This window comes from Colias eurytheme, chromosome 16 (assembly GCF_061535395.1).
Source record: "Colias eurytheme isolate Ceu_HAF_F1 chromosome 16, ilColEury1 Martin Lab GWU primary, whole genome shotgun sequence".
Taxonomy (NCBI): Eukaryota; Metazoa; Arthropoda; class Insecta; order Lepidoptera; family Pieridae; genus Colias; species Colias eurytheme.
In genome coordinates, this window is record NC_142995.1 from 8,641,389 (window position 1) to 8,661,016 (window position 19,628).

Here is a 19,628-nt window from a genome sequence, read left to right on the forward strand (position 1 = left end):
TTCGTTGCACTATAACGACATAAAAGACAGACAGACAATATCACTGCTATTAGTGTAGGCAGGAGCGGGGATAATCTGGATAATACCCGTTTTGCTTACAACTGCGCACGCTGTAATGCACCTACGTTGCAACGAAGCTATATTTCTGGAATATTGCTACGCGAATCACGTCAGCGGATCATATTATTTTAACTGACATACAGAATATGTACTATGTACTTATTTTGAGGTTACCTTGAGGGAGTTATTGAAGCAAATGTTAAATGTTTCTTGTTGTAATAATTTAAGATGTAAGTAGATAATCTTTATGTAGGTACATAAGAGTAGCTCATTGATACTCGTAGCAAATAAAAGTATTCGAGTATTTGAAGTGAAACTTCTTTGGGCGCGTTGTAATTAAAATTTTAGTCGCGTCATGGCAATACCGTCACGTAAGGCGACGATTTTGGTATCTTTGAATCTTGCCAAAGAAGTTTCACTGCTAACACGTGTGCTCGGCACACGCTCTTTAAAAAAAAGGATATTTATATTTGCAAATACATTGAATGTTCCAAAGGATATCATTAACGCAATAAAACTATACTTATAATGTTCTTAAAATCATCTTTAATTTTATTTCATCGTGTATCACCTATTATTTCAATTGGTTTATGTTTTTTGTATATAAGTCACTTATAAACTCTATTAAAATTCCAATAACAATGTATGTTATTTTGTAGTTTATTGACCAAACATATTTTCATAACCAACATAGTTACGATACTGAAATTTTTGAGAGATTTTTTTACATATTTTCATAAACAAACATTTTATTATATTTCTGAGAATTGGTAAAGGATTTTGGATGTAAATAACATAAAATAATGATATAAACGAAGCTGTCACATAATTTGACAATTTTAGCACTCGGGTCAAAAGTCAATATAGCCTGGGTGAGAAATAAATTATCTCGAACAACCGTCGCATAAACCTACATTAAGTTCGGGTTCCTAAAGTTTGTAGCACGTGTCTTTGACTCTTTTGAACCCGGGAAGTTCTATCCTATAATTAACTTTAACTCTACTTTTCTAAATTTTGTTTTACAACAAAATATAGCGAGCGAGTGGAATATTGACTAGACTATCGCAATTTAAACTTCATGTTGTGAATACTAGACTAGGTAATGAGGTTGTGAAATTGGCTAAAATTTACTTTTTTCAAAAGAATATTAAAAACATGTTATTTATAAGAGAGCGTAATATATTTTTTTTTAATTCAAGGTTGTTGATAACATTATATTCATTAATCAACAATGAATAGTGGACCATTATTTTGTAGATAAATCTTAAATTTTTCAATGTAGTCCACTCTACATTTAGATAGACTTTGAAAATACTTTCATAAGTGGAAAGCTACATTGTAATTTGTACATCTGTGTCAAAGGCTACATTTTACTTTCTTTTTTTTATATCAGACTAGCTTTCCGCCCGCGGCTTCGCCCGCTCTGTCTAAAACCTAATAAATTGTATACCTACTAAAACCTTCCTCTTGAATCACTCTATCTATTAAAAAAAAAACAGCATCAAATCCTTTGCGTAGTTTTAAAGATTTAAGCATACAAAGGGACATAGGGACAGAGAAAGCGACTTTGTTTTATACTATGTACTTATGTAGTGATTAACACGTGCAGAGCCTGTGGGCTAGTCTATGGTACTAATATTACAAAGGGGAAAGATTTTTTGTAACCAATTAACTCGAAGAACTAAGTCAGGGGATCTAGACCAGGCGAGCGGGCAGAAAATAAATTAATTTTGCGCATGTGGATAACATCACCATTGCTCGAACGGTGCAGGGAAATATAGTGAGGAAACTGACTGAATCAAAAGTTCGACAACATGTGACATCCGCTAACCCGCACTTGAACATAGCCTGCACCCTCGTCGGAGGCCCGTGTCCCAGCAGTGGGAACGTATAATATGGGCTGATGACAATGATGATGAACTCGAATAACTTCAATCGTTCTAAAACACTATGAACACTATAACCCAAACATAACATAGGCATATATTTCTCAAAGCCCGGCCAAGCGGTTACACAATACACAATTAGTATTTTACGCAGAATCAGCAACCCAGCAAGATATTGTAACCCTATATTTTACAATTCAATACAGGCCAATCGATATTCCAAAGGCTTTATAAATTCAGTTTAATTTACAATATCAGAGATGATAAATTGGAATACAATAGAACTTTTGAGGTACCTGCTAGGCGGAGATAAAGCTTCATTTTAAATTAATTAATGTCTTTGAGTGTTATTGAAACAAAATATATTGTTTTGGCTCGAATGAAAGAAAATTGTTTTTAATTTAAGAAGATTCAATTTCAATTCATTTCCATTTAAAGTGTTCTGTAGGTGTTTTCTTTTATGATTTGTTAGTATTATGATATTATTTGTTTAAAGTTAGGACTTTGTTTTAATTTGGAAGTCGAGCGCGCTTGGAACAAAAATGGCCAGCTTGGGGATAGTTGGGAACACTGTACGTACTGCAAAAGGTGCATCCACACTAGCAAACTTAATACGCGTTGATGTTACGCGATGGAGATCTGATACGGGAAGATGATCAAGTGTGGACCAAGCTTATTAAGTCAAAAATTGACGTAGACTATATTATAATCTAAAATATAATAATATAGTCTACGTCATAAGATAATACATAATACGCGGAAGAGCTTTTAAATAGAATAATAATCTATAGAATCAATAATATGAAATGAAGAACTCCTTCTTTTCGAAGTCAGTTGAATATATTTTATGTCCATGGTCGATATCCATTATTTCGTATTACACCATTCGACCGATGAACAAACATTAGGTACCTAATATAAACACAAATGCGTTGGAACATCACGATATATATTTTTCAAAGCGCATTAGCGACATAGCCGTCAGCCATGGTGGCGGGTGATCAATCACACATCTTTGTCAGCTCTGAGGATATTTACATGAAAAATGTTGTCTCCTCGGATTAACTTTTTGATAAGTTCTAGACGTGATTGCGAGTTACATTTTAAGATTTAACGACATTATCGTTGCGTCTGTCATTTTTCAGAGTAGTTTGGCGTTTGGAATACAATATTATTACCCGTCTGCGGCAGAAAGAGGGTTATGGGGTATGTATGCAATGTATATGCAATGTGCATGTATGTCTATTTATTTGATATAGAGCATAAAAGGCTTGCTTTTTTTATGTGAAAAAAATCGGCATCAAAAAGTAATCTTCTATAATATAAAAATGAATCCCAAAATGTGTTGGTAAGCGCATAACTTGAGAACGGCTGAACCGATTTCGATAATTCTTTTTTTATTATATTCCTTGAAGTACGAGGATGGTTTTTATGTAGAGAAAAAACGTAAATATGTACCACGAGCGAAGCCGGGGCGGACCGCTAGTAATCTATAGAATCAATGATTAAATGAAGAACTCCTTTTCGAAGTCAGTTGAATATATTTTATGTCCATGGTCGATATCCATTATTTCACATTTCACCATTCGACCTATGAAGAAACATTAGATAATATAAACACAAATGCGTTGGAACATCACGATATATATTTTTCAAAGCGCATTAGCGACATAGCCGTCAGCCATGATGGCGGGTGATCAATCACACATCTTTGTCAGCTCTGAGGATATTTACATGAAAAATGTTGTCTCCTCGGATTAACTTTTTGATAAGTTCTAGACGTGATAGCGAGTTACATTTTAAGATTTAACGACATTATCGTTGCGTCTGTCATTTTTCAGAGTAGTTTGTGGTTTGGAATACATTTTTATTACCCGACTACGGCAGAAGGATGGTTATGGTTTTTGAGTGTGTGTATGTATAATATGATGTTTATGTGCATGTGTGTTTAATTCTTTGACATAGAGCAGGCTTGTTTTTTTATGTGAAAAAAAAATCGTCATCAAAAAGAAATTGTATGAATATTTGCAGTATTATTTTTGGTTTTTTAATAATATCTTGTTTAATGTAAGTAAATCAATTTTCATTAATATTAACATCATAACAAACATTACCCGTACTACCCGTTAAAATTTCTCACCTATTTCTCTTTAACATTTATAATTATTATTGAGACCAAAGACTTACAAAGAAACAAAGCTCCAACATGACCCAAAATGACAATTATTTTGTGTAAGTGATAAAAGTTTCAAGCACGCAGCTGCTAAAAAGTGTGGTAAGGTTAGCGAGCTTATTTTCGTGTTAAACATAGATAATATTATAATACAATAATAATTTAGATGCACTTTAATGTACTACATATTTTAATAAGCATAATAATATGATAATAATATGTGTTAACTATAATATTATGTACAGGCTCGTCTTAAAATAATGCTTTTACATTCAGATAAAAATCGTAGTAGAGTAATCGATATAAATTTATAATGAGTAATCGATGTTTCTAGCTTTTTGTTAAATTTAGCTTTCCAAGTCAAATTTGTGAAAATTAAGCTCTCCGTGCGATTAGAGCTTTTAATGACAATTAAGCTCTCCGTGCAATTTAACCTTTTTCTGAAAAATTAAGCTCTCCGTGCGATTAGAGCTTTTTGTGACAATAAAGCTCTCAGTGCGATTAGAGCTTTTTGTGAAAATTAAGCTCTCCGTGCGATTAGAGCTTTTTGTGAAAATTAAGCTCTCTGTGCGATTAGAGCTTTTTGTGAAAATTAAGCTCTCCGTGCGATTAGAGCTTTTTGTGAAAATTAAGCTCTCCGTGCGATTAGAGCTTTTTGTGAAAATTAAGCTCTCCGTGCGATTAGAGCTTTTTGTGAAAATTAGGCTCTTTGTGCGATTAGAGCTTTTAACGAAAATTAAGCTCTCCGTGCAATTAGACCTTTTTGTGAAAATTAAGCTCTCCGTGCGATTAGAGCTTTTAATGACAATTAAGCTCTCCGTGCAATTAAACCTTTTTCTGAAAATTGAGCTCTCCGTGCGATTAGAGCTTTTTGTGACAATAAAGCTCTCAGTGCGATTAGAGCTTTTTTGTGAAGATTAAGCTCTCCGTGCGATTAGAGCTTTTTGTGAAAATTAAGCTCTCCGTGCGATTAGAGCTTTTTGTGAAAATTAAGCTCTCCGTGCGATTAGAGCTTTTTGTGAAAATTAAGCTCTCCGTGCGATTAGAGCTTTTTGTGAAAATTAAGCTCTCCGTGCGATTAGAGCTTTTTGTGAAAATTAAGCTCTCCGTGCGATTAGAGCTTTTTGTGAAAATTAGGCTCTTTGTGCGATTAGAGCTTTTAACGAAAATTAAGCTCTCCGTGCAATTAGACCTTTTTGTGAAAATTAAGCTCTCCGTGCGATTAGAGCTTTTAATGAAAATTAAGCTCTCCGTGCAATTAGAGCTTTTTGTGAAAATTAAGCTCTCCGTGCAATTAGAGCTTTAATGAAAATTAAACTCCGTGCGATTAGAGCTTTTAATGAAAATTAAGCTCTCCATGCGATTAGAGCTTTTTGTGAAAAATAAGCTCTCCGTGCGATTAGAGCTTTTTGTGAAAATTAAGCTCTCCGTGCGATTAGAGATTTTAATGAATATTAAGCTCCGTGCGATTAGAGCTTTTAATGAAAATTAAGCTCTCCGTGCGATTAGAGCTTTTTGTGAAAATTAAGCTTTTCATGTAATTAGAGAGTGAAGAAGAAGCAGACATACAGATATGTACCGTTACTTTTATATTTATAATTTCAGCAAATAATCCTAACTAATAATAATATTTAGGATTGTTTGCCACTCCAAAACGCCTTTTTAGTGATTAAAGAAATCAAGTACAACATTAGTCACATTAATAAAATATTTTATATTTAGTAGCAATAAAGCCTTATATACACCAATTAATAACACCAATTAGTAGCGATAAAGTCTTATAATTTACGTGTCGAACCGACACATTTGATATACATCAGTGGTGTACCATCAATGTACTGACCGCGACGTAAGCTGCTTAACCCACAGGTCGTTTAAACACCATTGCTCGCTATAAAGCATGACCACCAAAGAGATAATTGCGTAATTAATATGGGCATATTATTAATTTTGCGTTGATAATGTTACATGAAACTTAAACGAAAATAATATGTTTGTTTAAAACGTCTACAATCAAATCGCAGAACAAATTATCCAAATTTTGTAACAGTTTAAAATACTTATTGATTTATAGGTACATAATATTATATTGTTAAAAAGGTCGAGTAAGTTAAGTGAGAGATTCAAAAATAGATAAATAGATCCTTGTATTTTTTGTTTGAATGTTATATATTTGACGTACATAAGTGTAACCTTACAAAGAAAACCCGTGTATTCTTTCAGAGCGAAAATCTAGTTACTGTTAAAAGTCCTGTACTTAATGTTGGGGAAATAAAACATGTTTACACTGAAGGGATGAAAGTTTTGTAGCGACTTTCCTACGAAGTTAAGTGATACGGGTACGAGCGAATTCTCAAAATGAAATCTTGTATATCATAACATCTTATTCACACAAGTCTGAAATACTAAAAACAGAGATTCTCAATACGACTGTGTTTTTTTTTGTTTGTCATCTCAGAACTTTCGACTGGATGAACGGATTTTGATAATTCTTGTTTGAATTGAAAGCCTCCAATGATATCCTATTTAAATGTAGTTTTGTACTGACAATTTAAAGGTTTAGCTTTTTGTTAAACAAGATTTAGGTATGATATTAATAGAAATACTTTACGAGGGTAACATACCCTTACGTCGGGGGTTTATGTCGCAATTTCCTTTTTTTCCAAGGGGATGAGTTTGAGATATCCATCCGAGTTAATGATACGTAATAGTGTACGAGTTTATTTGGATAGGGTTGTTTTTTATGTAAATTAGGTAATCTTTACGTTTGAATCGAGTTCTTATATGATGATGGGTCGTAAAAATCACATATTATAGTGACTACCAGCATGTTATATTATGTATTCTTTAACTTACTTACGTTCTTACTTACTGTTAGTATGCAATAGCTAAAATAAGGTTGTTGATCGAATATATTATAAAATAATCAAATATATAAATATCCATAATATAAAATATGGATATTTTGAGTATTTAATATATCTAATTTTTGCAACGAATGTACGAGAAAATATGCATCAAAATGAAATATAAACACAAACAAGAAAATATAAATTTATATATACACTAGCGGTCCGCCCCGGCTTCGCCCGTGGTACATATGAAAAATAGATGTTGGCCGATTCTCAGACTTACCCGATATGCACAGAAAATTTCATGAGAATCGGTCCACCCGTTTCGGAGGAGTATGCAGACTAACATTGTGACACGAGAATTTTATATATAAGATTACGCCTTACTTAAAGAATTCATATTTCCAAAACAGTTATTTATTAATTACTGAAATCCCTTGCGTTACTAAAAACCAACAATGAAAGCGCTCGTCACCTTAAACGCGTTCATAAAGCCATGTTGACACTTACATTAACGAAGGGTTAAATACAGGCTCATTTAACCCCAAAATTGTAACCCTATTATACGTATTGCCTGTTCCATGTCCGCAAACGTCCGGGTATTTTATGTACCACATATGTTTTTGTAGCATGTATTGCAATTTAGTGTAAAGGTGCTTTTCCACCAGCGCTGTGCTATATAGCTATGCTACGAAAATGTTATGCCATGAAACAATGTAACGGTTTCCACCAATGTTAAGTTATGTAGCGGTGCAAGTAAGATGTGCTATGAAAGCAGCTGTGCGAGGAATATGCGCAGCTCGAGCTGCGCGATGTGTCGATAGTAGACACCACACGTAGCTACACCACTCGTGACAGCACATATTATTATCCCTAGCACACATCCATAGCAAGCAACCATAGCACACAGCACGCATACTTTCTTATGAACACTACAATACAAAAATACTAGCTGCGCTTCGCGATTTCACTCGCGTGGTTACGCTCCTGTTGGTCTTAGCGTAATGATATACCGAAGGAATTTTTCAAATCGGACCAGTAGTTCCTGAGATTAGCGCGTTCAAACAAACAAACAAACTCTTCAGCTTTATAATCTTATCTGAATCCGGTTCCACCAGAAGCTATCTGCATCAATGAATATAATGGGTAATATCAAATCCCTAGCAACGTAACATAGCACATCTCTGGTGTAAAAGCACCCTTAACCTACCGGCCTGTGTGACCATGCTGTACAATTTTTGTGGATATTCGCACGTAAAATTTATTTTCTGCACTGTAAACATCTGATCGTATCATAAAAAGGGTTGGACATTTACGACGGTGACTTAACAGAAATAACGTTTTGTTCAGTGCTATAAAATGTTATAGTGATTGTAATGTTAACTATCGTGTTTACTTTAAGAATATATTTCAAATTATAATAACATGTGCGAATAGACGAATAGAAATAGATCTAATATTATTTTAAGATTCCAAGACACATCTCGCTTACTTTGGGTTATAATCATTAATTTATGCGATAATTATAATTACTATTAGCTATTTCAAGAATTACATAGTGTTATTATTTGACGAACTAAATTCTAGCTAAGGTTCTTCTATGATACTTATTATATATTTTCATTAAAAACTCATAGTCGTATAATGGTACAAAAATGCATGAATCCTCAAAATAAAACAACGTTTTCATCTAAAAGGGTATTTCACCTATATAAAACAATAGTTAAAAAAATGAGGGTAGTTGAAGAAGCGAGCGAAGCTCAATTGAAAATTCAGTTATGTCAAAGTTATATTTTTAATTATGTGCTGAGCGAGTCTATTTAACGTTGTACGGAAGAATGTGGTGGCTTTGTTTATTAATTCATTTAAAGTTTCACGTTGTGATATCTGATTATGAGTAATTTGCGTATAGTTTGGGACCTAATGTTTGTGTTATTCTATCTGTGGATGTGCTATGAAAACGTGGTAAGTACTTAATTCAATTTTATGTTTTTATAACGTGTTTATGTTAATAATATTTTGTACCAGTTGCTTTAATAATATTATGTACGACGAAATTACTCTTTTTACCATATTTAGAATTCGTTTCGTTGCGTACCTATTAAATACGTATAATGTATTGCCACAGATTAGATACTAGGAATTGATATCCTTATCGCCTATTTATTTCATTAGAGACCAGAACCTTACAAAACAAACATCTCCCTTTTCATGTATCATAACGCTTGCTTATGACATTTAAAGACTGTCTCAAAAAGTTAAAAACCATAGCCACCGTTAAATATTGCAATTTTCGTCAAACATGGCTCATGTCCCAGGTGGTCCCTATACTGAATCTCCATTAACAAATTATTAATTATTAATGTCTATGACGCAGTTTGCCCTTCGTGTTTATTAATTAAATGGGTATTCATCAAAAAAGTCTATTTTAATTACATATTCACGTAAGCCTCGTTAATCGAAATGTATAAAAAGGTAAGGACTTAATGACTGACTGACATAATATGCTCGCTCAGTTGTGTTGGATACGAAATAATAAAATTCACCCTGCTTTTGCTTATGGAGTATTTAGTTACATAAATAACTATAAAATTCCGGCAAGGCGATAGACGGGTACGAATCCCGCCTCGTGATTTTTTTTTTTCTACTCAAAAAAAAAAAACATTAAGTAATGTTTCTAATCAAATATAAGATTTAGTTCGTGAGATACAGATTAAGGTTAAGCCTATAAGTAAATAAGCCTATAAATTGGAGAAATAGCTAAGAAACTTAATTAGTAAATAACTCCTAATTGGCCTAACTCTGCCAAATTACGGGAATACCGGTGTTGGCTTCAGTGCAAATTGTAGTTAGAAATTTCTAGTATAAAATCTGTGGTTAGGGAGTTGAAGTTTTTCTATTACTTTTCTTACTATACCTGTTTTATTATTCTTATTGTAGAAATAATGGGTTAGATATTTCGTAGTTAAAAAGTCGGTTTAATACTTGATAATAGAACAGTGTGTACGTGCGCGTGCGTTTACAGTATGTGAGTGCACACATGCATGTGTGCGTGTGGAGATGTTATTTGATTAAAATTGAGAGAACAATTGTCTGGGCATTGTGTGGTAATAATTATATGTAAGTGCATCAACATGAGTGCAAAAAAAGTTGATTGTTGTACTAAGTACATATAAATCACAATAACGCGTAACAAAATACTAAGCTAGGTGTAAAATAGTAAGAAATTCGCTACATTAACTAAAACTCTTGTAGCTTTCACATTAAAATTAGTCTAATACATGTTTGGATGGAATCCAAATGTCACCAATAAAACAGCTACTTACATTAAAGTGGAATTCGCGCCAATGCAAATGCTGTAATTTTGCATCGGTTATATTAAATTGGACAACGATTTTACAAAATTTGTATTATATTGTAATTACATATTACAATGTAATACAAATTGTTATATTATATGATTGTTATAACATGGCGAATTTCGTTTCATATTGAACACGTAGATATAACGATTACGTCTTATATTAAAAAATAATGCTACGTATAGTTTAAGTCAAGTCTAGGTTAGAGCAAAAATCAAAATGATACCTAGATTATTGGAAAAATCTGGAAAAAGTTACCGTTAATTTATGTATGAAATTTTCACAGTAAAGAACGATACGAGGTCAGCTAGTATAAAACTTTATAACTATGAATATAATTTTAATATTTACAAGCCATTAACGAAGTCCGGTATTAAAAAACCTATTTTTCCTTCCCTTCCTAGTGAAACAGGAAACCTAATGCATCTGTCCCTTACCCCACTTGGGGACATGGGACTTCACTTACTACCGATTCTGAAAGCAGTTAACAACCTTTTTAGGAATATAACATAACAAATAGAAAAAGTGTAAAAGAAATCTATTAATATCTATATTAAAACTAGCGGTCCGCCCCGGCTTCGCCCGTGGTACATATGAAAAATAGATGTTGGCCGATTCTCAGACTTACCCGATATGCACAGAAAATTTCATGGGAATCGGTCCACCCGTTTCGGAGGAGTATGCAGACTAACATTGTGACACGAGAATTTTATATATAAGATGATGCTTTATGTAAGAAAAGAAATTTGTTCTGAAAATAATGAAAGGGAAGTTTTATGTAAACAGGAAAAACGTGAGGAAACAGAATAACCAAAGAATATAATTTATTTTAATACAAATAATTCCTGTAAAAATATAATTGTTCTTTCATAAAACTTTCTTTCATTAGTGATTCTAAATATTTACATAATTAATTATTAATTTTGATAATGCCGAATGCGAAAATACCAAAAGTTTTGATAAAATATACTTTGGGAAAAATGTAATGTGAAAAAAGCGAACCAAAACGAATTTATTAAACACGGTCACACTCAAATTTATAACACAGATTAATATCTATATATGACATATTTTTAATTGTTTATTTTTGGAAACTTGTTCCCGATTGGCCCCAGTTTGTCAATCCCGATTGACAAACTGGGGCCGTATTATGACCTCTTATTCCCAGTCAGTTTACGCCGTGAATAATTCTTATTCAATTATTGAACTGATTGGCACATTCATATTATAGGTAGATCGCAATAACCAGCCATGGTTAATATGGTTTAAGGTATATCTAATTGCTAGTCAGTTCAATTTACGGCGTAAACTGACTGGGAATACGAGGTCATAATACGGCCCCTGGTAGATAATATTGCTCGTAGTTCTATGTAATTCTATAAATAATTTCTAAAACATTAACATAAAATCCAGTCAGTTCTCAAATTATTTACATCTCATCTAATTAAAACATCGTCTTTTCGTACTCCATTAAGCTTGTACATTAGTTTCTTTCCGTTTTAAGTCCTTCAAATAAATCCTTAGAGAATTAGGTTTTTGCAAATGAGTCAGAAAGGAAATCTGTTAAGTCATTTTTTAACGCTCTAATGCAAGGCACGCTAAAATATTCTTGCCATTTCACGAAAACCATTTAATTTCTTAGAGTCTTAGACCATTTTTATGTTTTACAAAACATTTAATTTATGTAGAATTTTATGAATAACTAGCTTCCGCCCGCGACTCCGTCCGCGCGGATGTCGGTCTTCGCGTGGATGGTTTATTTCTCCATTTTGAGTAACTCTGACAATAACATCTTATAAATATCTATTGGACCCAAATACGGCTAGGCCTATAATAATACCCAACGTGTGTTCGCGGTTCTACAGAACAACGTCTATGGATAAAACTGAAAAATTAAGATTATTTTTTTTCTACGTATTTTTCCAGGATAAAAAGTATCCTATTTTACGCCCAGGATAATAAGGTATAATAATACCAAGTTTCATCGAAATCGAACCGTTAGTTTTCACGTGATGTCTTCACATACAGACAGACAGACAGACAGACAGACAGACAAACAATTTTTTAATCACATATTTGGGTTTGGTATCGATCCAGTAACACCCCCTGCTATTTATTTTTTCAATATTTTCAATGTACAGAATTGACCCTTCTACAGATTTATTATATGTATAGATTTTGTATTGAATGTTCAATGTAAATAAGCTCTGGTTCTTTGAAATTCAATTAGATAGATATTAGTTAATATTAAATTATGTGAGAGTTCCCAGAACCACCGGACTAGACTATCTAGTGGATAAATTTCATTTATCTTAGGGCCGATTTTTCAATGCTTGGATAAAACTTATCCGTCCAATAAAGTATTACACGATAATATTAAAATGTCACGTAAACTGTCAAATACGGGCAATTAGAATACGTTTTTAAAATGGTAGTTTTATACATTATTCGACGAATAAGTTTTATCCAAGCATTGAAAAATCGGCCCTTAAACTACCTATTGTATAATGTATAAAAATGTAGGTAGGTACATGAAATAACTGCACACTGCACAGTTTTAAACATCAGTACAAAAAAGTTATACTTGCTGAATTTCTTAACCAGCCCTAGTAGCGTTGAATGTATAGCCGTATCTATTTTATTTTATTATGTATATATTCACTCTTATACTTATCTATACGTATAAATTACTTCATTACATCTATTCCTTAACCCATTGACCACCGTAAGGCCCGATCGGGGCGCGACACAATAGATTTTCTATTGTGTCTGTGATTCCGAGGACTGATGGATTAACCCTTTATATTTAAATATCAAGTATGTACAAGTAAGTTTATATTATGTATTGACAATTTTATTTAAACACTTCAATATATTTATATTCTCCTATTTTTTTTTAAATTTGAAATATTTATTTTATTAGCTTTTTATTTTACATCACAAAAGACCGTTCTGGTGCTCCAAGCGTAGCAGGTCGAGGGGACTACTGAAAACCGGCGCCTCTCCTCTAACACGGAGAGGCAAATGCTGAGTAGTCCACCTAATCACGAATACCGACTAATATTTGAATATATTTATTGTATTTTAAGGTTTAAAATTTATTAATGTGTATTGTTCTCAAAAGTGTATTTAGTTATAAGTGAAAAATTGTAATTAAGTATTTGTGATTAAATGTATTTTCTTTCTTTCTTTCTTTCTTTCTTTCTTTCTTTCTTTCTAAATAACTTAATTATTATTATTCGACCAAATGAAATATAGTTAAAGATTTGTAATCACTATAATATTATATTTTTTTCACTTTCCTGTGTGAACTGATCTGAGTAACATTTTAAGTACGGTAACAAAAAGGAATTTCCCCAAGGCAAGCAAAAATGTTCTTGTGTCCAATTAATATGAAATCCTTCTAAGTGCTCATATTCGACGCAGCCTTACCCATTATATTCGAATGTCTTGTTTAAATTTTCAAATTGTTAAAGGATGAAACATTTTTGATTTTGATGAAACAATTTGAAAATAATCTTCCTGTACTCCAAATGACCGTCAATTACTTCTTAAGGCTATGAAAATACTTTCCGCACACAAGTTTCTATAGAAGTTTCCAAGAGATCTATCTAGGCTACCTAAATACTGGCCGTGTGCTACAGCTGCAGGCAATCTAGACTTTATGACTTACATCTCCATTCTGAGAGAATTGGAGCGATCTTTACTTCAATATATTATATCTTTTATAGTCCAGTTCTATGTTCTTTTGCAAGAATAGGCTATCGATATGGTATAATGAGGTATTATGAAATATGGAAGAGATAGAGATTGTGAGAATAGAGCCATTTTTAATACAGGCCATTGATTAAAAAAAAGATACCCTAACCCTTCTAGCACTGTTGAATAGGTTAAAAGACAATGGAGAAAACGCTCTCAATGCATTAAAAATTCTTTAATTTCTAAGTAACATTACATTCAATATCCTGATGGAAATCGGCACGTGCTTCTTTAAATTTCACTTGGCACATAATCTAAAGCTTATCTCAGTATAAGAGACGATAAATAGTATAAGAAAGAAAGAAAGAACCTACACCTAGCAATTACTAGTTAGAAATATTAAATTTGAATTCCAAATATTCCATTGAAATTGCGCGAGGCGTGATTAAAATATGTCAACGTAAAACGCCTCCATGAAATTTTATTCAGCAAGCGAAAAGTTCAATGACCTGCTTATTTCAGAACAGCAATACGCAGAAAAATCATAGAAACCGAAGCGCTATAAGCCTTGATAAATATTGAACAAAAAGTAAGCCTCTATCCGGATATTTTTTGCGATAAATAAGAAGTTTGCTCAACATTTTATTTTGACCCGAAAAACTGTCATTTGAACTCGACTTTGGCAAACATCCAACCTCGGGTAGGCTCACTTTAAATCTTCCACGTAAATTTTTATTTAAACATTTAGTTAACCTGAATTAAGAAAGAGTTATTGGTTGCTTAATTTAATGAAAGTGGAAAAGCCTTCGCTTTGTCACAGGGATTGAAAAGCATTGTTGTATTTCAAACTATAGTTATATTGATTGTAAAGTAAAAATGTATACAGCTGGGCTGCCCACCTGAGACTAAAGAGCAGTAACAGCCCTTTTGTGATTTTTCGTTTTATTAGTGATTCTGAAAGCGGGTTTCTTAAGCTTTCTATTGAATTAACTTACTTATTTCTAAGACTATAAGAATGGTTTTTATTTAACAGTTTTCACTTACTGCAAACGAAAAAAATTAACAATTTGGCGTGATTTCCCAACTAAAATACAGTATAAATTATACTGCAGATTAAATTTTAAGGTTTCATAACTAAAATGCAGTAAGCAATATAATTTTACAGTTCTTTAGATAGTTTTATATTTCTGGAAAAAAATTAAAAAAAAAATTAATACGCAGTAAAATTTACCGCCATACAAGCTATTTTTACTGCAAATTAAGAAAATACAATTTATTGTCACGAACTCCCAACTAAAATGCAGTAAAATCAAAGCTTGTCGCATTTTAGTTGTGAATACTTAACATTCTTTTATCATTATAAACTGACTAACACGCAGTAAAATACAGCATTACTGCAGATTAGTTTGGATAGCATAATGACACAGATATGATTATTCCTAGCTAAAGTGCAGTTAATGTTTTAAATACTGCAACTGTGAACTAGCTATTTTTCTTACTGCACTAGTAAATTGAACACTTTTTTCTTAAAAAACTAACTAAAATGCAGTATTTTTTTGACCTTACTGCATGTTAGTTGGGTTTCTTGACAAAATAACTGATCCAAACGCAGTAATAGGGCTTTTTGCTGCATTTTACTAAGTTTAAAATGGTATTTTTTACAAAAAAGGCTATGCAGTAATAAGGCACCAAAAAGAATAAATGGCCATAATAAATTCAGTTATTAAGATATATTTTTTTTTATTGCTTTAACGTGTGATCCTATGCCTTTACAACCTTTCTGCATTCAAATTTTTTTGCTTATCATTCTGTTGATTTTTTAAAATCAATTCTTAACTTTAAATGCGTTTTACTCGAAATCGTGATTTTGCTGTTACTGCACTTTAGTGTATGGTGGGCAGTGGGTGACTGGTAAGACGTCAGACGCATTTTGACAGGAGCTTCTTCTCATGAAACTGAACAAGTTTTGTTCTACAACTTTGCTGAATTCGTTGAAAAAATTTGGACTTTGTATGGAAATCAGTCAGCTGATTAGCGAAGTTTCCTTACAAAGTCCATTTTTTTACGAATTCAGCAAAGTTGTAGAACAAAAGTAGTTCAGTGAAATATCTAAATCTAAAACAGTCACGAAATCGAGAAGTATATATGCTATGTATTTGTGATTTTATACGAATTATTATAGTAAAATATGGTTGTAATGAGCATTTATAATATGATATTTAAGAGGTAACTTCAGGATTTTTTTAACAAGCAAAATTTTTCCAATCGTGTTTTTGAAACAGTCATCCCATCACACGTATACGTTCTGTAATACATATTATTCAATATTTTCAATTATAGCCCTTAAATGCTAATTAAACTAAATATCAAATTTTCATTGCATATTTTTTACCGTTAAATTTGAGCCGAATATTTCACCTCGTATTTAATAGCTTAGAATGTGACTGACATTCTATTTATGATCTCTCTGAAGCATATTTCACAAAATATTCACAAAAATAAAGAGGAATTTTAAAGGCTTTTATCTCACTTTAATCCAAAATTTATACTCTCCATGCTTCAGCTATATTTTATCACGATTTTTTAAATTTTTTGTCTCCAACTATAGTGAGATTGGGTATTTTGAAAAATACAAAATGATTGCTCACTATTCAGAATAAGTCAAAGGATTTTTAATACCTCATACGATATCCAAAAAAGAGGAATCGAACTGAAATTAAATTTAAGTTTTTCATACAAAATTTTCTTTAAAAAAAACATTTTTGTACACTTTAAAATCTATTATCCCTTTAAAAGCTCGAAAACCTATTGAAAAAAAATCGTACAAAGTGATCGTTTAATGTTTGTCAAAGTACCACTTTGTTTGTTCATTGTATCATACCAAAAAGTTATGAGTTATGTACATGAAAGAGTACTAAATTATTTCAATTTTTCAATTTTATGAAGCCACTTAAAAGAGAGGAGGAAAGATACATACAAATCTATAAATTATATGAAATTCTTGTGTCACAATGTTAGTTACCATAATCTTCCGAAACGGATTGACCGATTCTCTTGAAATTTTGTGTCCATTAACATCTATTTTATATACCCCAAAATAATAGGAGTAAGACAGAACAACGTTCACATAAGTGCTTCCAGTAAGTAATAAGAAAAACATATAACATAAAATACGATTCAAACCCACTCAAAAGTTAAATTGGTTTGCAGGTGGCATTAGCTCCTAAATTTGATATAGAGGAGAAACTTAACTATAACCCTGGCTATTCGTGATACATAACGCCTCAGGGAATCTAGTTAAAGCCTTATGCAGACGCTCAGCATCAACTTAAATTATAATTCCAATCCTTTGGGAAACGGCTAAGCTTCAAGACTTTACAGGACTATTCAATTAATACGAAACTGCTAAGTCAATAAATTAATAAGTGATATTATGACGTCATTATCCATACTAATATTATAAATGCGAAAGTAACTCTGTCTGTCTGTCTGTTACTCAATCACGCCTAAACTACTGAACCAATTTTAATAAAATTTGGTATGGAGATATTTTGATACCCGAGAAAGGACATAGGCTACTTTTAATCCCGGGAAAATAACGCAATCCCGGAAATCCCACGGGAACGGGAACTTTGCGGGTTTTTCATTCAAAACGCGGGCGAAGCCGCGGGCGGAAAGCTAGTATTCATATAGTAAAATCTCGTATTAATTTAAATGTTTCTGGAATAATAGGTAAATAAAATTTATAAAATATAGTTAAAGCTTATTTCCCTGTAGGTATCTAATTTACAGTTAAGTATAGTTTTATTTTAGTAACATGGATAGTTTTTGCGTAACTTTTCATACTTTCCTATTATAAAATAAAATATAGGTATACGTATGAATCAGTACATACTTACTTGATCAAATCTCAAGGTAAAAACATTAGCTTTAATATTATAGTGACTTGCATTTTGGTGGATTATGGCCGGTAGCCTTCTAGGAGGAGTCCTTACAGTAGGAACAAATATAACACATCATCAGATATTAATTAAATATAGAGACAATTTCATAATTATTCCTGCGTCACATATCTCTTTACACCTTTGAAATCAAACATCAGTATTCGCTATAATATTTGCGCTAAATAAATATCAATGTTTTGTTTCATAAGCTGGAACGACCAGAATAACAAGACCCATCCAAACATAACATTTAACGATGTCTCGAAAAAAAAGTCGATTTTGCGGGTCAACCTATATTGGACGACGCTATCAAGGCTACAAGCCAAGATAATAATTAGTTTATATAAAATCGTAATTAACAGTCCAGCTGTGTATTGCACGAAGTAATTAGCGAGAGAAATATGGGAAATAATTGTTTTAATTTTTATTACAAGTTGTTGAAAATTTGAAGAAAACATGAGTGAAGTTGATTTGCCATCCTTAGCCGAGAGTGGTGAGTACAATTCATTTGTATTACATAGGTAATATTAGTTCTTATTACAAGAGTATTAAAGTGCTTATTTGCATACACGTAAAAAAGTGCCTTTTATTGGTATATCATTGACATAGTGACTTTATAAGATAAATTAATAAGCCATTTTGTTACTATTCGCGATGATCACCTGTGCCATTTCTACAACACACTTATGACTTATGCTTTGAAATATATAAATGAACTAGCTTTCCGCCCGCGGCTCCACCCGCGTTTTCAAAGGAAAACCCGCATAGTTCCCGTTCCCGTGGGATATCCGGGATAAAACCTATCCCATGTGTTAATCCAAGTTATCCTCTATAATAATATGTGTGCTTAATTTCATTGTAATCGCACACACATCCTCACAAACTTTCGCATTTATAATATTAGTAGGATAATGTTATCATATATATTTATTTCCTTAATATAATGAAATCCTATGTCTTTTAATTTTAGCTGTTAGGACAAGATCTTTGTGATGGCTTTAAGTATTTTTTCAAAACAATCATTATTTTTTGTTTAGAAAATTTGCTACACAATATTTTATCCTTATTTGGCTTCGGGAAGACTAACGTAATTACAAAAGAACTTAAGGCGCTACCCGGCAATTTCGACTATGTTCAACCTCTATAAAGTCTGGTACAACATAAAGCACAATACCGAAAAAAATATATAAAATAGGATGGTCTTTGATCTTTAATTGCTCGCGAGGACTTTTTTCCAAAATTAATAGATTTCTAGAAAAAAAATGTGCCGTGGTCATCGATTTTTCCGCAAATACTCTATAAACTTCGTAACCTGCTGACTTAGAGCTCTGAAAATTTTATGTTTAATAAATTATCAGTTACACAACAGTCCCTGACGAGGATATTTTGTTTCACTGATTAGTATCTTTTTAAATACAAAATGCGAGGAAAAAAGAAGGTGCAGCGGGAGAGGTTTGAGATCCGTCAAGTATGGTCAAGGTTATTAGCGCATGTAAAAGCCTTAAAAGGAAAGAACAAAGGATATTCGAGATGTGACATTTTCGGTAACCGCTTGTGAAATACAGTTAAGATAAAACGAATTCTCAATTTATTCGGTTAGGTGAAAAAAAAAATAGGAAAGATTTTTTAATAAACATGCTTTTCAGTCACAA

The 19,628-nt window shown here is 32.3% G+C and overlaps 2 protein-coding genes across 2 annotated transcripts in view; one reads left to right on the forward strand and one right to left on the reverse strand.

Moving 5' to 3' along the window:
* LOC149901973 (zwei Ig domain protein zig-8-like) overlaps positions 1 to 19,628 on the reverse strand; it is a 298,586-nt gene that overhangs the window by 121,792 nt on the left and 157,166 nt on the right. The window lies entirely within an intron of this gene.
* Positions 18,358 to 19,628, forward strand: part of LOC149901976 (synaptic vesicle glycoprotein 2B-like) — a 44,379-nt gene continuing 43,108 nt past the window's right edge. Inside the window, exon 1 of the mRNA XM_090110920.1 lies at positions 18,358 to 18,469. Within this exon, the coding sequence (XP_089967046.1) occupies positions 18,433 to 18,469 (37 nt within the window). The 5' untranslated portion in view covers positions 18,358 to 18,432. The remainder of the gene's footprint in view (positions 18,470 to 19,628) is intronic.